The sequence below is a fragment of the Temnothorax curvispinosus genome, unplaced genomic scaffold, assembly GCF_003070985.1.
Source record: "Temnothorax curvispinosus isolate PA1 unplaced genomic scaffold, ASM307098v1 QBEX01006032.1, whole genome shotgun sequence".
In the NCBI taxonomy this organism is placed as follows: domain Eukaryota; kingdom Metazoa; phylum Arthropoda; class Insecta; order Hymenoptera; family Formicidae; genus Temnothorax; species Temnothorax curvispinosus.
The window spans coordinates 108,703-133,105 of record NW_020215812.1 but is presented as its reverse complement, the minus strand read 5'-3'; the positions used below and the strand labels follow the sequence as shown (position 1 = coordinate 133,105).

Below are 24,403 nucleotides of genomic sequence, written 5' to 3'. Positions count from 1 at the left end.
AAGCCGCCAATGATCTATCAACAATTGATTCAAATGTTTGAGTATCAAAATAGGCTCATATTTAAATGATCTCGTTATAATCGAAAGAAGAAAAATTTTGGATCGGATGGTATACAGTAGTTATTAAACCGGATTATAAATTATATTAAGCCGTCGTGTAAAGGTAGTTTTATAACGCACATGGCGATGGCGAGCATTTCGGACATTTTGGATTTGTAGGCGATTTCCGATTGGCGGTTATCACGCACCCGCTTTTCTGACTTTTCTGAGAGATGCCATCATCTATCTAGTTACTATCTCGTCGATGCCAAGACTAACCAATAACGAGGAACGAGGAACGAGGACGAGACGAAAACAGAGACGAGAAAAATGGAAACATCGAAAGCTAAAGCTCCAATAATGGCGTCTCCTCGACCCAAGTCACCTCGAGTGCCAGTTTCCACGAAGAAAGAGGACAAAGAGGAAAGCTTCTGGGATAAAATCGGAACGCTCGGACGGAAGAAACGTATCAAGGAAGGTACCGTCCAACTTTCGTACGTTATAACAACGCGAGACTTGCACGAACTTGGTTACGTCATTTTCCGATGAAGCTTATCTTGTATCCTTATATGGAGCGAGACCGTATATGCGGCGGATGAAGGGACGTGGAGTCGTTTGCAGTCGTATGAAAATAGAAAAGCTTTCCATTTTAATTTCATTTTATATTTTACTTGGATCAACCACCTGTAACGTCCGTAACCGTAAAGCCCCTTGCACAATGCCAGGCAACTGTAGATTCAATTTCCATACCCTACACAGCCCTACATTGCAGCATTGTTTGTGACAAACAAATTTTTTCGATCGTCAATTCAATCATCTTTTATTATGCCGAAGAATAAAGAGTGTAACTTGAAGGACTTGTGTAACAAGAACGTTACATTTTTAGTGAAAGATGTGCAGGAAGAAGGAAAATATGCGATTGATTCACCAGGGTATGCCTCTAATCCTGACATGCCACCAGAGGAATATGCTCTCGATGAGAACGAAGAACGTTCCATGATAGAGCCAAAATCTTTGGAAGACTCCAAGCTGCAAGAATTGATATTTGTTTTGATCGAATGGATCAATGACGAATTGGCCGATCAGCGAATTATCGTGAAAGATATCGTAGAAGATCTTTACGACGGACAAGTGCTGCAGAAACTTCTAGGTATGCGTATGGATATACATATATATGTATAAAAGTTCCAGAAGTTTGGCGGTAGAATGAAAGCTGTCACTTTGTTCAACTTGGCAAAAATTCTACTTTAGAAAAGCTGACTGGGGAGAAATTGGACGTGCCTGAAGTAACTCAATCTGAGGAAGGACAGAAGCAGAAACTCGCTGTTGTCTTGTCCGCTGCTAATCGTGTCCTAGGTCGATATCCACCTTACAAGTGGAGCGTCGAATCTATACATTCAAAGAATATCGTTGCTATTCTGCACCTGCTCGTTGGCCTAGCACGGCTCTTTCGCGCTCCCGTTAGATTGCCGGAAAGAGTTGCCGTTCAAGTAGTTGTGGTACGTAAAAAGGACGGTCAGTTGATACATAGAACGGTGAGAGAAGAACTAACGACAACGTACGACGATTTGGGGATGCGTTGCGAGCGTGATGCATTTGATACACTTTTCGATCATGCACCCGACAAATTGGCCGTTGTAAAGAAAGTAAGCTTATTAGATGGCCTTGTACTTGCAGTTTTGACTTATCATTCTTCTCACATTTTCGATATAATACATTGTTCATCATCCATCTTTTTTTCAGTCATTGGTAACATTCGTGAATAAGCATTTGAGCAAGGTACATTTGGAAGTGACCGATCTGGATACTCAATTCCACGATGGAGTCTTCTTGATTTTGCTGCTTGGTCTCTTGGAAGGTTTTTTTGTCCCACTAGGTAGCTTTCATTTGACACCAAGGACCATTGACCAAAAAGTTCATAATGTTTCATTTGCATTTGATATTATGCGAGATATTGGGCTACCGAAGCCAAAAGCTCGTCCCGAAGGTTTGTCATTTCTAGATAAATCGCTATCATTCTAATCTTACAATTTTTCCAATCTTTAAACTTAACTGGTTTTTTTTCTCTTACAGATATCGTAAATTTGGATCTGAAATCTACGCTCCGCGTTTTATATAATCTCTTTACGAAATATAAAGGGATAAATTAGTAAAAATGATGTATTGAATCGCTTTTATCGCACGTAGCTTTATGCACAAATGTTGTGTTACTAAAAGTGATAATCTAATTATCCTAACAATCGTACGTCGTGACGTGATTCTGCCATCCTTATTAAGCTGCCATTGGAGAGCTATTTATAGAAATGGATTTAATATATGGATCTCACGTGTTTAGCTATGCTTTTTACATTTCATCAAATTTTATTTTCTTCTTTGAAACCAATAAATAATCGAGAGCAAATTTTACACACACGCACACAAACAAAATACATGTGTTTATTTCAATTTTAGACAAACAAAAATGTAAAAAGAAACGTAAAAATGTACAGCTAGATACAGAGCAGAGAATAATGTATTAAAAGCTTCAAGTAACCTTAAGTGCCTTTTTATATTCGTATAAAGTATATTAAGTATAATATATATATTTTATATAAATAATATTTATCACAGTTTTTTGAATTATATAGCAATATTTATTAATAAATGTGTTACGTGTCACGTGTTTCCTTATTTATTTCGCTTATAAAGTATATGGCAGTATGCGAAAGAAAAGTCTCGCGCGAGATCAATCTCTAATACACGTTAGCATCGCATATTTTCTTTTATTACATACAAGACAGAGGAGACTTAATAAAGAATTAAAAGGTGGCGAAGCAGCAGTTTAAATTTAAAAAACTAAAGAAAAATATTGGACGTGCTTAAAGTATTTGATATACATATACTTATAAGTATAAGGTATGTATAACGTGAACATCAGCCGCTCACTCCTTATTCCTTTGGACGTGTGTCAACACGATCGTACCTCTGCCGCCGTCGCCGTCGTTCTGAGATGATCGATCGGACACGTACGTGACAGCTGTCTATTGTCTATTGTATTCTTTTTGTCTGATGAAAACGAATAAGTATTCGGTTTCATGCACGAGACCGATGGCGCACGTCGATATTCGGGATCATTGAATATATACATATACATATACATATATACATATATGTATCTACATAAGATGTGGAATAAGTATACATGTATATGGAAAATGGCATCGTGCGCCAGCGCGGCGATCCTTTTAAATTAGATATTCTTTTTCCTCTGTGTCTTTTTATTCTGTCTCTTTTGTATCGATCATAACTTTGTAATGACTATTCGAATCCACACGTTGGTAGCGCGCAGCGCAGCGGTAGCACGGATAGCATATACCCTCTTCCAATGCTACTGTTTCCTAATAAAAATATTAAAAATTGATTACGCAATAAAATTAACACGATAATTCGATTACTCGCATCTTGCATCGTCACGTACGCTCGCTTTTCTCATACATGTGTCAAATGTGGGTGTCGCGTGTCGTAGTATAGTATTCGTGACAATCGTGACGATTGACGATACTTTGCTAAGGAGCGAAAGAAGAATATGTATCCACATTTTTGGGGGAAACACGTTTTAAATTTTCAATAATTCTCGCTGCAATTAAAAGGTTTCATTTAATTCATTATTCTTCCTTGAATTTAATTTAAATAATCGCTATCATATGTCCGTATAATTTCAACTTTTAACGGTGCCGCGGTTTCGATAATTCAACAATAGATTTACATTTTATTAGCAACCCGCACGGGGCCACGGCCACGGACACGGGCGGGCGGACAGACGGACGAGGAAAAAAAGGTGTAGACTCGAATCGACGATTCGGTGATAACGTGTAATAAGGTAGTCGTTTCGTCCTGATAAGAGTCCAAGATGCAATTTCGTGGGATACGCTTCCGAAGCACGCGATGTCGCGCGACACGGACTTGGTGTCTTCACTGTCTTCAGTCGCTTCAGTCTTCTCTCGACTTTTCGCCCTTGACGATCGCTGCAAGCCAGTGCAGGCTGCACTGCTGCAGCGGCCACAGCACAGGAGATTCGTGTGGCAATTTAAATGAGCACTCAGAGCATTCGCGTGCTTCCGTCGGGTCGGGATTACCTCTTGATTGACACGCTGTAATTGTGTTTCTCTCACCGCGCGTGCTTCCCGGCTCCCCTCCATTTAATTGTAAATCGCATATTTAGCGCGGTATTCGTGCACTTCAGTACTTGAGTTGGTCCTCGGTGTGCGACGTAATAACAAAATAATAGCAATGTCGACATTGTCGACTAATGATCCGTCGGACGTGCCCGTGCCCGTGCCCGTGTCAACGTCAGCGTCTGACAAGTCTCTCGACGATGTCGATGTCGAGATTCCCGTTGATTCCGAGGCTCGCAAAACTAGTATATTCACGCTCTACGCAAAGATATTTCGACTTCTTCTTACGGCGCAGATACCGAATTTTAGTCTTCTCAGCGATGAGCTACGTAACAGAGAACTCGAGAAATTGATATTGCCAAGCGATGAAGAATGGCGTCACCGAGTTTATCACAGTCTCGTCGAGTTGCAAAGAGAAAGGGACTCTGAAATAACCGAGGACAGAAGGTAAGAATACATAAAAGAGTATTGTACATATTATAATACATGATAGAGAGAAAGAGAGACGATAACGTGACGAAACGTCGCATACGTCGTATTATATAAAAGACAAATGTAGGTTTAATGTTTTTCCCGTTTTTCCTTTTCTTTTTGCGACGGGTAGGGTAGCTAGGGCAGATAGTAGCGTATAATACGGACAGACCAGTCGCGTGACGCGTTCGTGAAATCAATCCATAGTAGAATGTAGAATATACGATAGATCTAACTCGATAGAGGATAGAGTGGATCGATAACTTTTGTTTGAGGATGGAAACTCCGCGCAAGACGTCGACGTCGCAAGATTGGGATTGGCGTCCCAGAGAAAAGGGGCATCTCCCGAAAGGTAGAAGAGACGAGAGCCATCAGGATATCGACGGTTCCTTGGCTATATCGGGAACTGGTGCGGGCGGCTCGATGACGGAGGCTCGCGTCGAACCAGGCTGGCGTATCAACGATCTCCTCTTGGCGGCCAAAGTTTTGCAAAATACACGACCTTCGCCGAATTATGCCAACGAGGCCGAGATGAGACGCGTCTTTGGTTTAGTATACGACGTTCTGAGATGTGAGCATTGAGCAGATCGCTCCAGATCGCGCGTCCTAATAGCCGCATCCTCCGACGAGTATCGTGTATCTTCATTAAATAATACGTGTAATATCCGCAATCAACTTCCGTTGCAAAATTTGCAGATAAAAACATTTTGAATCGTACTCTCGAGGACGGTGGTTTTTGGTACCGAAACGGTGCTCTGAAACAACGAGAACGGGTAGTCTGGTTGTTACTGTACGATATGCAGGGAAGAAAATTTACCCGGCGCGGCCGACGTGATGAGAGCGCGATCGAAACTCGAAACAAGATATTCGAGGTTTGTTCTAATTCCTTCGTGATTCGTACCTCTTGCTACTATTTGCTGCTATCTTCCCTGATACGTATAACTTGTAAACATCATTTTTTTACTTATTTATTTATGCTGTGTGTTTTGTACTTTTTTATGTTTGTAATTTTATTCGCCGTAAACTAGCGAATTAAATAAATTAACATTTGCTTTTAAGTAGCTTCAAGCATGAGACAATACCGGCGTGTCGTAAAAATAATTTTGCGTAAATTGTCGTAAAAATAATGTTTATAGGTATACCAACGCGCGAGTGCGTTGGTATAAAGAGCCGATTCATTAAACGTGCGATAATACTTTTTGCTTTTTGTGTGGCTGTTTCAGACTTTCGGATTAAAAGACATCGAGGATGCTCTTTTGAAAGCAAAGACGCATTTGGCAGCGAGCATCTCGCGTCTTCGTATCGACGGTTCTGCACTCAACCTTGGTTATTTCTATAATTTTTAACTGTAATCTGCATGACGATGTTTCTTACCATCTTAGAACAGTGCGCTTAACAGAGATCACAGAGATATCAATATTATCAATGTTTGTGAAACATTGATCGCGTCAACTATACATTAAATTAATATGTCTTTTATTTATATTCCTTTTGTATCCCTATTTTATGCATATCCATATGACCATGTACCTACTTATGTCCAGACGAACTTCTTCCGACGCACCTGCGTATCGCGGAAGGAATAAGTTGGGCCGACAAAGGCGCGATTGCTTCCGGATGGATTAACACCATGAGAGTATTCAGTAAAAACGAATTCGTTGAGGACATGTCGAAGCTAAAACTCGAGCTTTGCGACGATATCGAAGCGGCGGCGGCGGAGCTCCACGAGAACAAATATGTCTTCGATCCAATTTGCCCAAAAATGATTAATTTGCACGATAAGGCGCGAGAGAAACTCGCCGTGTCCGATTTGGTTCGCGACCACCGATTCATATTTCTGGTAAATATAATTCTTACTTATGCGCGCGTGTACATTACACAAGTATTGTCCACGGTGCGAATATAAGAACATCGATAGAATATCGAAGACGGGAAATTGGAGAATGGAGATTTATTTAGGAAAGATCTTTGTGCCTCGGAGCGGCTACGTTGGCGCAGGCGATACGTGTCGCGCGTCTTTGTGGTCCCGTGATTCTCACGCATTCGATCGCCCCTCGTCACACGGGCTACTTGGCGGGTCTCTTGGCTGACATCGAAGATGCTGGGAGACTCTTAGCTTTCGGTGCTGGAGATGATCGTTGCGAACACGAAGCATACCTCACAACCTTAGGCTTCACTCTGCAGCAATGTAGAATATTTTCAGAAAAGTAATACGAAAGACGGTTCTTTTTTACCGATTTACCACTACTTTTATTATTGCTATTATACTACTGTTACTGCTATTGCTGCTATTACTGCTAATACTGTTGCTGCTGCTGCTGCTGCTGCTGCTTTGGAAACGTTACAATTCTTTATCGTTAGATATATTTCGCCACCACCGTCCGTCGAATTGGAAAGAGCGACTGTCGTTCTAGCGACTCCCCCGTGCAGCTATACCGGCGTCCGGGACGTCGTCGATCTTGCTGTTGCTCGCGGTGGCGACACTAATTTATTAGAATCGTTAACTAGCGATACAGCGGGTGGGATCAAGCAGCCCCGCGCTCTTTTGGCCGAACAATTTTCCACGCTCAAATACGCACTAACCAGACCAAATATACAGTTTCTAATATACGAAGTGCATACGATCTTGCCGTCCGAAACTACGGAAATGATTCGACAGGTTGTGGAATATGCCAATCAATTAGCCACGGAGAAATACATTCGCGAGCATCCCGTGAGTGATATCTTGTACTATTTAAAATTTGACGATCGCGATCGAACACGCATGTTCCGGCTATATCGTATCTGCATAATCGAGTTATTTTATAAAGAAAACTATGCAATGAAAAGTTAACTTACACTTTGGTTGCTTTGCAGCCGAAGAGAAAGACTCTATCCAAAGATACTAGCGGAAAGACTTCAAAGATAATCAAAACCGATACGTGTAGGCAAGAACAATCGCGGGAATATTGGGAGGACCAATCGCAGACGCAACACGAACAAATGTTTTCGTGCAAGCAGGAGGACGAGGAAGATGAAAAGTTGTTAGATACTACTGATGTTGTTGTAAGATCATTCATAAACATTCATAAACGTCAACGCGTTAAATTATCGCTTATCTCATACGCGAACACACACACACCCATCATCTTAGAATTTACTAATACTAGTAAAATTATCGTTAGATCCCCGATAGCGATTTGTTCGAAGTGGGAACTATCGATGAAATTTATGGCGAGAATAACGAACATACGTTAGATCCAGGCTGTTTCATCGCTGTAATCAAACGAAAGGAAATGATGCAGTTTGATTCGCTTTTCATGATCAAAGTGGCAGAATCGAAAGGACTGTTTGGTGATCCTAATAAGAAGCGAAATCCAAAGCAAAAAACTGAAATACCGCCAGCAGCGGCACCGCAGACGTCGCGAATCAGTCGCAGATGTTTCAAGCGTGTCAAAGTATGTCAAAGTTATATACTTGAGTATTTGGATACCGGCTTGTCTGCCCGGTATAAAAAAAGGTGCCGCGGACGAGATATAGATATAATTATTTTATTTATTTTTCTCGATTATACAACTGATTTACGACAATTTACAACTTGTCTCGTTGACAACTGCCACGTCGAGATACGTTGGCTCACCCCTAGTAGTCACCGGTAGTCACGATCTAATTTATATATCTTCGAATGCGCAGGTCGAAATAGATCGCGTAGCAGCGCCTACGCATGCTTGGATATTGCGAGCTACGAATAAGCATCAGTTATGTCCTCGTCACAGCCGACGCATCGTTCGAGATGAAAAGTTACTATCGATGCAAGTACGTGAAACGCGAAAGCGAGATGCGCGCCGATGGTGGCGGGATGCAATCGCCTTCCTGATCGATTCGGATAGACACCGAGACACTCGGAAGGATTCCGCTTTCCTGCAGTTTTATGCGACGCGTTCGGATCCGTTTACGCAAAAACCGCTATATCCTTCTCGCGCGAAGAAGATGACGTTGTCGAACGGCTGTCGCCGTTCTCGACAGGAGAATTTGGCAGTCAACTCCATCTAAAATTCCATCTAATTATATATAGTTGTGATAATTAATATTCTTAATAAATACTTTTACGATTGGAACGATGTGAAATCGAACCGGCGCGTGACCGTTAAAAGAGAATATCGTAAGCTTTTAACTTCTGTAGCAAGAGATTTATGAAGAATAAAACCCGCATATTTATATCCTAGATCTAGAAGGAAAGAGAAATAGAAATAGAAAAGACTCTGATGGTAGCTCTACTCTTTAATCAGGCGCAAGTAACTGGGACGCTTACTGTTGGTTCGATAAGCAAGTGTAATAGCATATATCTTCGTTGTGCATATTTTTTACTTTTTCCGTCTCTTCTTGGATATTCTCAACACCAATGGCATCGTATTCTTTAATTTCGTCACAATTTCTAATTGATACGAAAGCGAGACACTTTTGACGGCTGCTTGAGCAAGATTGTTATCGTGGAAAGATGGATTTTTCCAAGAGCTCGAAAATATGGCAAACATTGGGTCTCGCTTCATAATATCAAATGCGTATGCAACATTGCAACAACGCGATAATCGATGTCAACAAATTGATTTAAGACTATTTACATATTTACAAGACTGTGTTCATATATTAAAATATTTACAAAATACGATTGTCATTTTGCGATCAATCGCAACCATTAATATTTGCGATTTAATTTGACCAGTTATCTTGAAGAAGTGCAAGTTTTTCAAATAATTTCAAATAAACGATAAAGGCTTTCATAAAATAAACTCTTATTCGCGCTACGAATGATAAATAATAGATAGTAGCAAAGAACCAAGAAGTGTAAAGTAAGAAGAAAAGTATGTATGATGTATGGTAAAATGTCATGTGCTGGTCATGGGAAATAAATTGATAACGATCCATAACGTTAATGATTTGAGGAGACTGACGTCGCGTGAAGCAACTTTCAAGTGTCGAAAAAATTGAGAAAATTTTTATCTTAATAACGTCGGACACGTTGAGCGTCGGACACTTGAAACATGTATTCAATATGGGCAAAGTTAGGATTGTCATCTTGTCACCGTGGCGTCAAAATGCGATACAACTTGTTATCGCATTATCGCAACGTCACTAAAGAAGCTGTCATAGAATCGGTATTTAAATTGCGACATTTCTCTCTCCTTTTTTCGCTTCCCTCCCCTTTCCCTCCCCTTATCTCCTTTCCTCTCTTTCTCTTTCTCTGCCTTTGTAGTTGAAACTTTTTCTCAGAAATACGATCTGTATCGGCTCGATAAAGGGCCGCTCGAGAAATCGACTTTAAACTTGGAAGATGCTACATACGCGTTGAAGACAATGAACTATATACGTCGGATGGAGAACAAGGCCGCAGAGTTGTACAGACAGCGGCTCATCAATGGCTTTTTACACTTATACGTTGGTCAGGTGGATGAGAAGAATCTAAATAGCAAAACGATGTGCGCGCCGATAATTGTCGTGCGATACATAGCGAATGGAAGATAAAAATGTAATACTTGTTCTAGGAAGCTATAGCCGTAGGTCTGAAAATGGCTCTGGCCGAACGGGACACCGTTATTACAGCATACAGATGCCATGGTTTCGCCGTCGTGTTCGGTATTCCGATTCGCTCGGTTATTGCGGAACTCATGGGTCGTAAGACAGGCGCGGCCAAGGGGAAGGGCGGCTCGATGCACATGTACGCTCCGCGATTTTACGGTGGCGACGGTATTGTTGGTGGACAGGTAAGTATGCGCTCTCTCTCTCTCTCTCTTTCTCTCTCTCGCTTTTGTTACTCTTGGCTCAAATCTCACCTGGTCAAGTCTATTAATCGGCGCTTAGCGTTTACGATTAGGTACCTATCGGCACCGGGATAGCCTTGGCCCACAAGTACAATGGCACAGGCGCCGTGTCTTTTACGTTGTACGGCGACGGTGCAGCCTCGCAGGGCCAGGTTTACGAGGCTTGGAACATGGCAAAGCTGTGGAATCTGCCGGTGGTCTACATCTGCGAAAATAATAGATACGGGATGGGTACGCCCGTACATCGACACTCCGCCAACACACGGCTCTACACGCGCGGAGACCTCATCCCAGGAATAAAGGTAAATGCAGGTACCCCGTTTAACTGTCCTCTGTTCTTTCATTAACGCTCCTTCGTGTCCTATAGCTAATCCCATACATTTCGCGTACAGGTCGATGGGATGAAGATCGTGGATGTGCGAGAAGCCATACGCTTTAGTAGGGATTACGCACTCAGAAATGGCCCGATTGTGCTGGAGATGGCAACTTATCGTTATTTCGGACACAGTATGAGCGACCCCGGTTACTCGTATCGCACTAGAGAAGAAATTAAAGCTGTGCAAACCGAACAAGATCCAATCACGATATTTACCAAGCTCATCGTAGAGAAAGGCCTTATGACTGAAAGAGATGTCGAGGTATGACTCGTATGACAGATATTTTCAAACTTTTGTGTTTGTGTGTGTGTGTGTGTGTGTGTGTGTTATGCTTGAAATTTTTATGTACGATGACGGTTGACGTAAAATGATAACTGTGCTTCAACTGCTCGTTGTATGTTCAGAACGTACGAACGTCAGTCTACAAAGAAGTCGATCAGGAAGTGGAGCAAGCCAAGGCCGATCAGTGGCCAGAAATGTCGGAAATCTCGACCAACGTTTACGTCAAACCGTTAGAGAAAATTCGTGGTAAAGTTCCTTGGGAATTACATTGAAAGGCAATTAAAAAAAAAAAGTAATTTCCTACTGTAAAGTTCTTAATTACTCCGTATGATCTCTTAGACTCGTAAGATTTAAATTACTCACGTCAGGTTCGATATCGTATTATGTATTTTTGATGAAAATATATCCGGTATAACATAGAAGCAAAACACGTACCTTTTTGTGATTTTTATGATTTAACTGTGGAGAAGCAGTCTAAAACTTTTTTGAAAAAGCTGTCACACACAACAAAATACAGATAAAAGCGTTTATCCATGTAATCCACTTCTTGATCTTTGTCGAGGAAACGTGAGCAGCTTACGTTACATGGGAGAATCCTTTCGCGCGATTTCGTGTGTCATAGGCGCACATATTTTTTATAGTTTTATATAATAAACACACGAATTATCCTTGGTCAACTATGTTTTCCTATCGATCTGCTTGCGACGCGACAAAAGTGCAATTGATTTTCCGTAGAGTTTTCAAGTTTTTGAATCGTTGAACGTATTCAACGACGCGACGCGACGTCGAGATTGGCTGAGAGTGCAGAGTAGAGAGTAGAGTAGAGTGAGGCTCGCCATTTCTTTCGTCGACAGAAACGATCAATTAAAACTGGTGATCGTTTTAAATGACGAGAGCGAAAGGGCACGAATGGTAGAACGGCGAATTGGCAGCAGGAGAGATGGACGCGGGCTCGATGAATGAGTCAGATCGTAAAAGAGGCGTTGGAGTCGGAGAAGCGCAGCGCGACGGAGCCAAGAGTCGCGGAGGGCGAGACGAGAGAGACGTGGCTGCACGATCGTCTCTGCGGGAGTCGCCTTACGTCGCTCGCACGTGTCACGTCGCGCTAATTGAACGTTCTAACGAAACAGTCGCTCGACGATACATGGACGATATCGCATGTCCGAGGGTCATTTACAACGCGACGCACCTTTACCTACCGACGTTCCTTTCATTTTAACTGCGGGCGCAGATACGCGGTTCCACGACACTCTTCGACTCGTGCGATTGTTTCGATAATAGACTCGAGGAACCAGCACGAATCTGCAGCAAGTAACATACTTTTTCTTTTCCGCAAATATATATATATGAAGAGTTTAGTCTCATTTCGACTTGGTTCTACGTCTCTCGTGAAACAGAGCTTGAGATTTGATTAAAGTTTAAAAGTAAGTAAGATGATATCCTTCTCGAGCGAAAGCTACGAGGAACGGCGGATTGACCGAAAGGGCGGTGTCTGAGAGTTTGTGAGCGCAGGAAAGACGAGTGATTTAAGGTGGGACCAACGAAAGGTCGATCGTTCCAAGTTAATAAAACTCAACGGGCGACGACAAACCGCGGCCGCGTCATCGCGCAAAGCGCCGCTCGAGAAATTCCTCGCCTAAATCGCCGACGATGATCGAACTCGTGGATGACACCGTTGTTATTATTATTAATGCACGCGCGCGCGCGCGCGCGCGTTAAATTATTGAGAGCGATAGATATATATCCTATATCGCGAGATGTATCACTTATACATATATATACTTACGCATTTTATACGAATGAAAATTTAAAGCCGTTAGTGATAAAGCGTTATCTACAATGGCTATATCTCGCGGTACATCCTGTAGGAACTAAAATACAAGGATACCGTCACTCGTTAATATCAAGCATTACCATTGCTATAAATTCTTTCGATGGAAAATTTCAGGCTTGTCCAAGTTGCCGCAATTGTTTTATAAAAGCAAACACCCGTGACCGCTGGTATAGGACAACAATATGGAAATCGACATCAACATTAACGATATATTGCGAGGTAGGTATTCCAAAGACAAAGAGACCAACTTTTGCCGAAAATATTTAAATCGCTTCACCTATTCTCTCGCGAATAAATGAATTTTGACGCCATTTTCTGTTGACATGCATCATATATGTACCCCGGCACTCCCCCGCGCCATATATGCAATTTCTCTGAACGACGAAATTCTGTTGAATTTGCACAGAAGTGATAACGTTTCTGGAATGCCTTCGCGACGCGCAGCTACCGCTTACGCTCGAGAGTCTGCGGGAAAAGCTGTTGGTACGCTCGAAAAACACCCTTACGAGCGTCACGACGATGTCATCCCCGGAACCTTACTTGGACATGAAGTCCGGCCCGAGAAGCCTATTGCTGACGAGGAGACCTATCGCCGATTTGGAGGAATACGTAGGAATGGAAGAATCTCAAAAGGGTGGCGCGGCCCCCCAGACCCATTCCGCATCTCGCGCGCACACCCACCACCAGGATTACTACGAGACCTTCGAAAACGAGAGCCAGGCCGCGAGCGCGCCGGTCGCGAATGAATATCCCGAGCAGAACGACGAGGGGCAGATGCTGATCGGAATCTACAAGAATCTATCGGCGATGCAAATTAGAAGCAAGTGTTACAAATGCGGCCCGCTCTACAGGAAGGAAGGGAAGAAATTATTTCTATCCGAAAGTCGCGCCTGCTGGATCGCGTTGGTTGGATCGCATCTGCTCGTCTATCGAAGCGAACGGCACAATCGTCCGTACGCGATCTATCCGATTCGGGGTTACATGGCCCGTCCGGCGCCGAATATGATTCCCCGTGATCGACGAAAGAGCGAATCGGCCTTTGAGATGTACAGTCCTGGAAACGAAACGTTGCAGTTTATCGCCAGGACGCCGAAGGACATGGATCAATGGATAGCGAAGATCTGCGAAGTGGGATGCAGTCGCAACGAGAGCGAAGGGTGCAGAGCGGAAGGCCGCGAGAAGAAGAGGCGTGTTACCGTTCCCTCCGACGAGGCCGACGAGGCCGACGAGGCAGCGCGGCATCGAGATGCAGGAAAATCAGTTGTCGACAAGTCAATGGCCAAAGTCGAATCGACGAGTAACAACAAGAACGAAGTCGGGCGAAAAGATATAGGCGAGAGAGTGCCTCCGCTACCAGCTCGAATACCGCGGAGGCTCCCCTCTTTACCTCCCGCGAACCCTCTCGCGATACCATCTTACAGAGCGACCGTCGAGGGTGACGATGACGACGACGACGACGACGATGACATTTATCATAGAATCGAAGACTTGAGGAATGAAACGCGTTATCAAAATATGGTAGTGTCGAAAAAACAGCAGGCTGATGATAGCGACGAGAGGCAGGAGGAAGCTGTCACGTACGACGACGTTCGTGCGCCTGATGAACGGAACGAGAGAAACGAGAAGGTGGAAGGGCAGATGGAAGAGGAGGACAATTCTCGCGACGCGATATCATTTCAAGAGACGTACGACGATATCGTTACACTCTCGCGAATCAACGCTACGAGCAGCGAAGCGGAACGGAGCCGCAATAACGATGCATTTACCGTCGATGGCGAGAAAGGAGAAGAATTTTACGACGACGTGGAAGTAAGCCTAGTTTTAGTGATTACAATTAACATTTTGCGAAAACGCATGTTACTCCCATCTCTTTTGCTCTATCATTAGTTACTCTATTAAACGATAAACTAAAACTTAATTGTCGTGAAGGTAATGCAAGCATACTATTCTTTTCTCTTTCTCTTTAGAACGATCGCGAAGAGATGAAAAGATAATCGCATTCCGAAATTAAGTAACTTTTCGTCCGTTTGTTCGATACAGAGCTTAATTCCAAACAGAAGATTGGCCAAGAATCAGATCGAAATGTCGAGCAAGCTTCAGAAAAAATCCTTTTTGGATAGAGTTTTGAGTAGAAGAGAATCTCCTGGCAAATCGGACAAGAGGCATCGCTACAAGGACAAAGTTTCATCGAATCCATCGTCACTTTTGGATACGGAAGAAATACCTACTTACGACGACGCGTCCGATTTGACGCCGACGCGGGACGTCTCAGCGAACGGAGGGATTGGGGAGGACGTGCCGGAATATACGTGTCCTCCTCCACCCAGGCCAATTTACCAAGTAAATTCTCCCGCAGGAAACACAAGTCCTGAGCAAACTGAAGACGTTTACGACGACGTTAGCGCCTACAAAAATCATCATCAGGTAAAACGTCTGATCCCCGTACACACGGGGACGTGCATTTATTTCTTGATCAATAGCTGCTTAATTTAATTGATCTTTATATTCGGTATCTGTCTTCGATAGCAAATAATGCCGCACGCGCCAGGATTGGATATATGTGCGAGCGTAAACGAAGCTGTACATAACACGACGCGTAACACAGAATTGGAGACGAACGACGACTCTACCCGAGAAGAGATGGAGCATTATCAGTTACCGCGAAGCGATTTGCGTGTTCGCGACGCTGTGGAGATGGAACAGAACGAACAATTGTACGACGACATAGCATTGTGGGCCGACTTTACGGCGCGACAAAGAGACATTGCCAAAAAGAGGGAGAGCGAGGATGCTAAATCAGTCTCAGTCGGTTCCGATAAGAAGGCTTGGAATCGATTTGCCGTCAACAGAAAGTCACGAGTCACGAGCGATTTTAACTGCTCTGCCGAGGCAAATAAACGAGGCGGGAACGAAGGGCTCGACGAGATGGAGGATTCGCTCGAGAGTAGTGGGTCGGTTAAAAGGAACACTTTTCAAAAGTTGATCAGCAGAATGGAAAATTCTCTCGCTAAAGTTTCCGCGAGAAGCCCGTCTTCGTTCTCGACGACCAAGCCAAGTACATCGAGCAACAGCTCGTAAAGCTGGTCATCTATATCTATATCGTAGGTCTATCGACAAATTTGCGCGTCTCGAAAGAATATATATAGCTTTAACTAGACCACACGTCAAGATAAGCGCAGTAATATGCAAATAAGAGTACGCAAAGCAAATGTAACTTTAATAACATGTAATTATAATTTTCTCTCTCTCTCTCTCTCTCTCTCTTACAAGTGCTTGCTACTCTCGCTAAAGATAAGACGCGAAAAATAAAGTTTCATGAGCGATTTCCGTATTGCGCAAGATTCCGGCTAAATTCGTTCGACCATAAAGAAATTTGTAAAACGTATTATAGTTGGTCCAGCGATGAAAAAGCGTGACGTTGAAACGCTTTTTGACACGCAAACGTGATTTGTACGCAACGGAATAAAATAAAAGACATGAAATAATTTTTTTAAACCGTCCTATCCTTTGGAATCTACCCTATTGCCCTGAGCTCTGACGTGTCCGTCCGGCGCGGCGTCCTGTGGTCTGTCAGCTGTCAGCTGTCAGCTGTCAGCTGTCAGCTGTCAGCGCATGGTGAAGCTAGGTGAAGGTGAAGCACTACTGTCAGGGTGTCAGGTCAGGCTGGTCGGGCACTCGACTGACTCATATACTCAAGCACTTCTACCTGTACATACCTTCTACTGTCAACTTGAGTCTTGACTGCTTGACAGTGTCAAGTGTCATGTGTGATGTGTGATGTGTGATGTAATGTAGCCGGTAGCGTGCGGTTGCGGTAGCGCTAGACTGTGCGTTCCAAAACTCTGCTCGGTCAACATCCGGGCCGGTCCGGGCGGAGGCTCGGAGCAAGGTTTTAGAACGCTGCACAGCTGATGCGTAAAGATGGCCGGTACCGATATCACCGATATAAACGACACGAGCGGATGCGGATAGGCCCGAGGCCGCAGCGTTTGACAGCGGTCAGTGTCGCATTATCTCACTGCACTGACACCGCTAGCACGTCCTGCGTCCTGCGTCCTGCGTCCTGCGTCCCGCAACAATACCGTAATACCGTGATAGGAAAGTGAGAGCTGAGAGCGTTAAGGGTTCCGTAATTCGAATCGAATCGTTTTCGATGAATGTAAGCAACGTCGCCGCGTACTCGACAATGTCAGAGGAACCTTGGTTTCGTCGGAGGTACATCGGAAAAGCGACGAGATGAGCGTGGTAAAAATAATGCGACAGCTCGCGACGATTACCTTTTCTACGATGATCCTGGCCTCGCCGTAAGACATATATATTTTCTCTCAAACAAATTAATCTTTTTCTCTCGCAATCAGTGCACCGCTAGTATTCAATCTACATTAGCTATCGCGATACACTAGCTAGTGTAGATATATTACATTAGCGGACGTCGGCGTCGGTCTCTTTAATTTCTCCCCATCTTTTTATTCTTTCAAGGCGACCCTGCAGATATCGCAGACATTGCGGACATTGCGGACATTGCAGATATTGCTGCAGACCCCACAGACGTCGTATGCATCATCGCGATTAGACGTTCTCGCGGAATCGGAATCTGAGAATTTCTCGAGAGTGGATAGATCTCAAGAGCTTAGCTTTCCAAACGCTGAGTTGAGAGTCAGTATAATGGCTTACGAATCGCGTAACGCGAAATATTCACCGCGTGCTCCGCAGCGGCCCAACGTGACTGGATACGGTTATTCTGGCCATTCACCGCGTGCTCCGCAGCATTTCCAACAAACCGACGAAAATCAGAATGAAAACAATTTACGCGGCAGCAAAGAGCTCTGTCCGGAGATCAGCTCGCAACAGTCGTCCGGCACGCAGACCGTGCAAAAGGTGGACGCTGCGACTATGACGGACCCTCTGCAAATTGATTTTAGGCTTACTTCCGAATACCTGGCGCGTTGTTCCAGTACGTTAGGTATACCGTACGTAACCAAATACGAGGATTGTGGCTCCACGTCTACGACTACGTGTCAAGAAGTAAGACCAAAAATTGAATTTGAAATCGAACCGCAGCATATTAATGGTGAGTCAATCGTTTACTCGCTTACCTTTATTTCGTCATCAATCGCCAATTGTAATTGCATGCGGCAAGATATTTGCGGCATGATATACGTTGAAAAATCTACTTGCCTCTATCTCTGTCTCATCATCGACGCGTCTGTTTAACTCGTATAATTCTTTGCCTGTGCAAGGTATGTCGGTTTACCGTTGCCCCGAGTGTGCGTATAGATTTGACGATCGGGAGGCGCTTCACGACCATCTAGAAGATCATAAACAAAGGCCGCACATCTGTGATATTTGCGGGGCAAGCTTGAAACGAAAGGAACACTTGGATCGCCATAAGCAAGGTCATAATAAAGATAGACCGTATCAATGTAACATGTGTTGTAAAGCGTTCAAACGTAACGAGCACTTGGCGCGTCATATGATTACTCACTCAGGTAGCAAAAATCAAATTTGTACCGAGTGTGGTAAAGCTTTCTACAGAAAAGATCACTTGAAGAAACATTTGCAAAGTCATAATAGCGCTCGAGGCAAACATTTGATGAGTATTTCGCAAAGCAACCTCAACGATCAGCAGCCGAGCGACCAAGGACTGAGTAGTTTCGCTATGATGATGAGGCAATCTGGGCCTCCCCCACTTTCAATTCTACGGACATAGTTATTATTAATTACGTGCACTAGCTCATCTCCGTCTATATGAAGCAGAAAGTTTATTTTTACTATTTTACTTTAATTCATTCAGATGATTTTATTCCATAAGCTTTAATGCGAATGAGCTTTATCCGCGACGTACCTAACTTTGCGAAATGATCCAAGATAATTTGTTATTGCGATATAAAAACCCATGTTCCTATAAGGGAGTATATCTTATTGCTACGTATTTTAACAATAGGTAGATAAGATTACGATAATGTTATCGATTTTGTAATATCCTTTATAATACACTGTACGTGTAGGAAGTTGTGTCTGTATATTGAGGATTGAGAATGTACCTGTTGGAGGGGGACGGGAGAGAAAGGGCAGATTTTTGTGTGAAACTTGAACAAATGGATATTAAAGCTGAAAATAATTCAGTCTGTATCAGTGACGTATTTTACACTATTGAATTATTTCGTATTTTTCCTCTTGGAAAAAACTCGAGTATCCCGTGATAAAGTTCGCTTCCGAAATACTACGATACCAATAGCTATCACAGTTTATATATTACCGCTAGAGTGTTCTAAACAGAATCGAGTTTGAGGTTTAGTCTTTATTGTTGTTTCTCGCGATATTTTTCGTTCCTTCAAGAGATAAATTAACGAACTAGGTATATTACGAGACAATAGAAATGAATCACAAAATCATATATGAAATACGTCAAATTCTTTTTCTAAACGGAGAAGAAAGGTAATGCCAATACAAATTTGGCTATATAATGCAATAACGTAGTTTCTAAAAGTTTACGACTCTGTTAGTTTCTCTTCTCCTCATTCGCCTCAATGAGACAGACTAACTAGTTTGTTGTAACTAGACATTGTAACAATGTCTCTAATGTCGTAAATGTATAAATAAAAATCTGCAATTTTTTTAAATATTTTTTTCAATCATTAAACATTTGTATCGAGTATTCGGAATAATTTGTACAATAATTTTGCGTAATGATTAATAAGAAAGCGTAATAACATAAGATCTTGGCGACTTGTAGCAAGACAGCTGTTAACAATTGTAGAGCGCTCTGCAGCAAAGAATGGAAATATTACCCACGTGAATTTATTGATGCATATCTGTAGATAAAAGTTATCGTTATTTGAGGAAGGTGAAGAAGGTCTATCTGTTTATATAATATCGTTAAAAATAATTTCACGTCTATCAAAACTTTGTTAAATATTGTACGGTGATCCCGTCACCACTTCGCTGTCGTAATTGACGCGAACAGAATATATCTCTGAGTATACCCGAATGCAGATCGTTATTTCACTCCAAAAGAGAAGCCATAAGATAATGTTAATTCTTCCATTTTCAACATTAGTAAGACACGTCATCCGTGTATTGTGAGGCTCCATAAAAATATTGCATTTGTATGAAAATTCGTAGTATTTTATTAGCATTTTCTTATTATATCGTTAAGTTGCGCTCTTGTACATTCATACATGCACGCACAGACGCGCGCGCGAAATAAGAGAACAGGATCTAAAACCCTAAAAAGGAAAGGATAGCATTAACGCAATAATCATAATTAATTTAATAAATGATTATTATATAAAAATATCTACCTCATTTATATAATACAAAGTCACTGAAAATGCAAAAAACGCATACTCGAGTTGGTCGATAGTTTTATCGTCACTCTCGCGCGCAGGAACAGAAAAAATAGAAAGCGACGCAGGATAGAAAGAGGAATAGAAATAGAAGAGAGAGAGAGAGAGAGAGCCGATTTTTCTCGGGTAATGGCCCCGAATAAATCTGATGTGACTTTTCTTACAAATTTATATACATAATATATATAACAAATTGTAAGAAAAGATGTAACATATAAGGGGGATATTACATATATATATGAAGCATATTACCTAAAATATCTAAAAAATGTGCTCAAATATTGGACTTGCAGTCTCGCGATCTAAATTTATCCGCATTTAATATATATGCATATTATTATATATTATATACTTCAGTATGAGTTTCTCTGAATATTTCTCTTTTTTTATTACCCATGACGTTCTTTCATCTTCTGCGTCTATTCAATTTTCTCGTCTCACGGTCTTAGAATCGACAGACATCTTAAGCGTTCTATATAAAAATAAAACATTGACGTTATATCAGAAGAATCGCTTATTAGTTACACCTCTTTCTTGTTTAATACATTTGTCTTGTCCTTTTCTTTCTTTTAAATGCCTTTACCGTGCTCGTTCGTCATGCATAAACTTTTGATTTCACATACAACGTACACAATCAGTACTTATGTACCCTGGAAGACTGCGGTACAAATATTCAGCCAAGAAGGTAGCAGCGTGGAGAATGTAAATTGAGACGGTTTAAACAAAAAAGGATCATAAGGTGTCGATACATTTAGAGTTTAGACGAGATGTCAAGACAAAGCCATCAGGATCATTTTTAACAATTTGCCGGAAGTCCTCGAAGTCGTTTCGCGTTTATATATTCGTGCATAGTATATAAACCACTTGACCGGAGAACTCTTTCAGCATCCTCTTCTTTCCCCGTCTATCGCGTCTATCGACGCTTCTACGAACCGAGTAAGAAAATAAAGAAAATAGCATTAATGGAACGAGATGTAGATAAATAGGAAGACTCGTAGATGACAAGCAAGACGAAAAAATTTATGGAGATTATATTTAAAATTTGTTTCGAAAATACAAACTGAATCGAGCACACTCAGCAGTTCTGAATGTATCGCATTGCGAAGACTCGTTCGGCATCCTATATAATAAGATGTAAGGTATATATGTTGGAAAAAAATCATGCCGTTATATACTGGACAAAAAGGAATTCGTACTTCGAGGTCAGCCGGTCATTTCACTCGTACGACTTGTACACCTTGTTACGCGTCACGCATCTAATCTATATGAGAGAAATAAGAATTTGTGAGCGTTTGTACTATGTCGAGGAATTTGTATGTCTTTTCGTCAATCGCCTGTTAACATATTTGTTAAAAATTTCGTAATCACGCATACACTCGTAGCACACACTCGTAGAGCGACAAGGCGTCGATTAGATAAGCCAAAAAGACTAAACTACGGTCCGCTGAAGATTCTCCGTTAAACGCATACTTAATATAACAACGACGCGCCTGGGCTTATGCAAAATCTTCCGTTCAACGAGATGCTCTTACACTGTACACTCACATTACGCAGGTGATTTGCGCGTTCCGCGAGAAATGACTGCGTCGAAAAATCTCCGACGAATATGACATTCAATTTAATAAGAACAAGCAGAGCAACGTACGTTCATTCCTTCAACTTTTGTTTCGCACGAACCAATTGATAAAATTACATTCGATACGCACTTGCGATACTTGCGTCTTGTGATTAAATTCACTTCTTCTTCTTTGCTCTACCTATAGCTCAATACAAATAATTGAAAGTTTTGACATTGCATATAGAAAAATATGATTCTCATTGCTCCTCCATCTCTTCTCCTGTGGAGGCTGTGTACTTACATTCGAATACATCGAAATGGTGTCACGTTTCCTTTTAGATCTTTCCGCTACCCTTGTCGAGTAGTAGTCGGTCGTTATAACGACTGATCAATTTTCAAATAGCCGTCTTTACGCGATCTATATTGTTTAACGACATATTCGCTGTTCGTAATAAATAAATCGATAAAAAAAAAAATAGCAAATCGATATGCTAACAATAAGGAATCTTTGCAAGTATACGTACATTTGCGGCAAAAGAAGCGGAAAGAGACAAATAATGTCGAATTGGAATGTAGAATTATTCTCGCTTACAAAAGGGTACTAAAGGAAACTCGCATAGTACATCTGATAAAATGGTAAATTATCGAATAATTTAAATACAACGTAAAAGAAAAGCTATATATTGTACATAATGATTCGCATCGAATGGAAATCGTTGCAGATTTGTTGTCGTTTACAGTTTTCTTATTTTTCTGCGGTTTCGCATAAAACTAGTAAGCGCGTCGCAAGAGAATCGGATCTTGTTTTCTCTACGTTGCTGCTAATCTTACTATTATCTCATTATCGTTATTATTACTAATATTATTGTTTTGTTATTATTATTATTATTATTATGATTATTGTTATTACTATGAGTTTTTATTATTATTATTATTATTATCATCATCATCATCATCATCCATCATTTATAAAATCCATATCTTCTTAATTGATCACTTCTAATCGAAATAAAGAATCAAGTTTAACCGACATCTTGAATCAAAACCGAATGAACATGTCTGATACTTCATACAAATGGCATTTCCATTCAGTAATTTTTTTATATTTCTACAATTTCTAGAATCAATAAACATTCGATTTGGAAAAAGATTCAGATACATTGCATTCTTTTCCTAGAGAGAAAAAGGTACATAAAGCATTTGATATAACTAAATTGTTCCTTTTGTCTCTTAAATCGGTTTTTGATTTTGTGAAAAAATTAAGACATTCTGCGACAGGCATCGAGGTATACTTGATAAAATGAAAGACGCAACACGTATAATCCGGAATCAAGTTGTTCAGGACAATTTCTTGACAATCGTAGTCACAAAAAAAGATACGAGATGGGAAAATGAAGAAGACGGTCGCTCGAACCAACGTTATGGAGGCGGACGAGTGTACACGTAGTTCCGAGAACGGAGAGGCACAACGCGCCGCTTTTTCGATCTTAAATCTTACTATGGAAAACTATATGGGTGCGGAAAATCCAGCGCAATATAAAGGCACCGGAAAAGTATTTCTTTTCTTTTTTTGTTTCCTTTTTTTAAAATGCACACACATCAACTATTATCTCTCCTTTTTCTACAGGAACATTACTACATCTATGTAGCTCGACGAAACGATCGGTTCTATATAAAACCATAAGAATCAACTGTTCGCCTCGTCGAGAATCGGAATAGGTTCTTTTAGCTACCCTTCAAAATAGACCTTGAGCCACTCATTTGTTTGAACAGTATGTCGAAGACGTGTGTCGAACTTTGGAAATATTTTCTTCTTTCTCTCATCCGCTCTCCTTTCTCCTCTCCCTCCCTCCCTCTCTCTCTCTCTCATAAATCATAAAGCTATTTCTCGTTATCTTTTATCATTATTTGTCCGCCTGCAAAAAAACAGGCTTACTTTCCTCAAAAGACTTGTATCGTTTTCTACGTATCGGTTCCTTATATATTCTCGATTCCTCCCACATATAGGACGCATGACAAATCTCGCGCCTTCTTCTCAAAAGCAGCATAATGACGTTAAAGGACGACATAGTGATCAAGATCAAAATGGTAGATCAAATTCTGAGACATCACTGTATCATCTTTTAACGTTGCTCTATTATCTGGATTACAAATCGATTCTCTCGGCGGCATCTTTTTCAATTATCAATCTTTACAATCCGGCAATCCGATGGATGATCTCCAAATAAAAAAATCACTCTTCTAAGGTTCATATTACTCTCTAATTAAAACTTGGTTCTTTCTTAAGTTTTCCTTTTTCCTGTTGCTCTTGCATCTTTAGAACTGTCTTTAAGTTATAAGAAAAATTATGTGTACATCCTAAATTTTTCCCTAACATCTGCGTTAAGAAGAAAGCGCGATATTTGACACGCCTCGCGTACGATTCTAAGCTTCTCTTTCGCTGCTCCTTCGCAGATCGTGTGCGAATAATACATTTTGTATATAAACTCTTACTCACTAATTTATAATCTAAGACTAACGCTCTGCCTCGATAGTTACAAG

The 24,403-nt window shown here is 41.5% G+C and overlaps 5 protein-coding genes across 6 annotated transcripts; all 5 read left to right on the top strand.

Moving 5' to 3' along the window:
* The first annotated feature begins 313 nt into the window (after positions 1–313).
* LOC112455372 (beta-parvin) lies at positions 314–2,577 on the top strand. Its single transcript, XM_025017251.1, has 5 exons — positions 314–517; positions 926–1,189; positions 1,291–1,685; positions 1,783–2,026; positions 2,113–2,577. The coding sequence occupies exons 1-5, from the start codon at positions 370–372 to the stop codon at positions 2,187–2,189; spliced, it is 1,128 nt and encodes a 375-aa protein (XP_024873019.1). The 5' UTR covers positions 314–369; the 3' UTR covers positions 2,190–2,577.
* A 274-nt stretch (positions 2,578–2,851) lies between these two features.
* On the top strand, positions 2,852–8,717 carry LOC112455366. The gene is made up of 10 exons (XM_025017239.1): positions 2,852–4,640; positions 4,940–5,235; positions 5,361–5,536; positions 5,888–5,990; positions 6,209–6,504; positions 6,624–6,871; positions 7,026–7,377; positions 7,521–7,709; positions 7,829–8,101; positions 8,337–8,717. The coding sequence occupies exons 1-10, from the start codon at positions 4,309–4,311 to the stop codon at positions 8,694–8,696; spliced, it is 2,625 nt and encodes an 874-aa protein (XP_024873007.1). The 5' UTR covers positions 2,852–4,308; the 3' UTR covers positions 8,697–8,717.
* A 953-nt stretch (positions 8,718–9,670) lies between these two features.
* Positions 9,671–12,062, top strand: LOC112455371 (pyruvate dehydrogenase E1 component subunit alpha, mitochondrial-like). Its single transcript, XM_025017250.1, has 6 exons — positions 9,671–9,799; positions 9,915–10,088; positions 10,187–10,405; positions 10,516–10,764; positions 10,855–11,100; positions 11,244–12,062. The coding sequence occupies exons 1-6, from the start codon at positions 9,686–9,688 to the stop codon at positions 11,391–11,393; spliced, it is 1,152 nt and encodes a 383-aa protein (XP_024873018.1). The 5' UTR covers positions 9,671–9,685; the 3' UTR covers positions 11,394–12,062.
* A 116-nt stretch (positions 12,063–12,178) lies between these two features.
* LOC112455367 lies at positions 12,179–16,429 on the top strand. Of its 2 annotated transcripts, none has more exons than XM_025017241.1 (5): positions 12,179–12,428; positions 13,070–13,174; positions 13,362–14,764; positions 14,996–15,379; positions 15,482–16,429. In XM_025017241.1, exons 2-5 carry the CDS (start codon positions 13,138–13,140, stop codon positions 16,031–16,033), a joined length of 2,376 nt encoding a protein of 791 aa, XP_024873009.1. In that variant the 5' UTR covers positions 12,179–12,428; positions 13,070–13,137; the 3' UTR covers positions 16,034–16,429. The 2 variants fall into 2 exon arrangements, with proteins under 2 accessions (XP_024873009.1, XP_024873008.1); XM_025017240.1 differs by having other exon boundaries at positions 12,179–12,432.
* A 296-nt stretch (positions 16,430–16,725) lies between these two features.
* Positions 16,726–19,946, top strand: LOC112455373 (putative zinc finger protein 840). Its single transcript, XM_025017252.1, has 3 exons — positions 16,726–17,259; positions 17,435–18,026; positions 18,196–19,946. Exons 2-3 carry the CDS (start codon positions 17,621–17,623, stop codon positions 18,663–18,665), a joined length of 876 nt encoding a protein of 291 aa, XP_024873020.1. The 5' UTR covers positions 16,726–17,259; positions 17,435–17,620; the 3' UTR covers positions 18,666–19,946.
* The last annotated feature ends 4,457 nt before the right edge of the window (positions 19,947–24,403 follow it).

Excerpts from the sequence above, each read along its gene's own strand:
- LOC112455371 (XM_025017250.1), top strand. The coding sequence starts at position 9,686 with ATGTATTCAATATGGGCAAAGTTAGGATTGTCATCTTGTCACCGTGGC. Across the intron at positions 10,765-10,854 it reads ACCTCATCCCAGGAATAAAG|GTCGATGGGATGAAGATCGT; the intron begins GTAAATGCAGGT and ends TTTCGCGTACAG. Across the intron at positions 11,101-11,243 it reads TGACTGAAAGAGATGTCGAG|AACGTACGAACGTCAGTCTA; the intron begins GTATGACTCGTA and ends TTGTATGTTCAG.
- LOC112455373 (XM_025017252.1), top strand. The coding sequence starts at position 17,621 with ATGGCTTACGAATCGCGTAACGCGAAATATTCACCGCGTGCTCCGCAG. Across the intron at positions 18,027-18,195 it reads CGAACCGCAGCATATTAATG|GTATGTCGGTTTACCGTTGC; the intron begins GTGAGTCAATCG and ends TGCCTGTGCAAG.
- LOC112455366 (XM_025017239.1), top strand. The coding sequence starts at position 4,309 with ATGTCGACATTGTCGACTAATGATCCGTCGGACGTGCCCGTGCCCGTG. Across the intron at positions 6,872-7,025 it reads TGTAGAATATTTTCAGAAAA|ATATATTTCGCCACCACCGT; the intron begins GTAATACGAAAG and ends CTTTATCGTTAG. Across the intron at positions 8,102-8,336 it reads GATGTTTCAAGCGTGTCAAA|GTCGAAATAGATCGCGTAGC; the intron begins GTATGTCAAAGT and ends TCGAATGCGCAG.
- LOC112455367 (XM_025017241.1), top strand. The coding sequence starts at position 13,138 with ATGGAAATCGACATCAACATTAACGATATATTGCGAG. Across the intron at positions 13,175-13,361 it reads CATTAACGATATATTGCGAG|AAGTGATAACGTTTCTGGAA; the intron begins GTAGGTATTCCA and ends GAATTTGCACAG. Across the intron at positions 14,765-14,995 it reads AATTTTACGACGACGTGGAA|AGCTTAATTCCAAACAGAAG; the intron begins GTAAGCCTAGTT and ends TGTTCGATACAG.
- LOC112455372 (XM_025017251.1), top strand. The coding sequence starts at position 370 with ATGGAAACATCGAAAGCTAAAGCTCCAATAATGGCGTCTCCTCGACCC. Across the intron at positions 1,686-1,782 it reads AATTGGCCGTTGTAAAGAAA|TCATTGGTAACATTCGTGAA; the intron begins GTAAGCTTATTA and ends TCTTTTTTTCAG. Across the intron at positions 2,027-2,112 it reads GCCAAAAGCTCGTCCCGAAG|ATATCGTAAATTTGGATCTG; the intron begins GTTTGTCATTTC and ends TTTCTCTTACAG.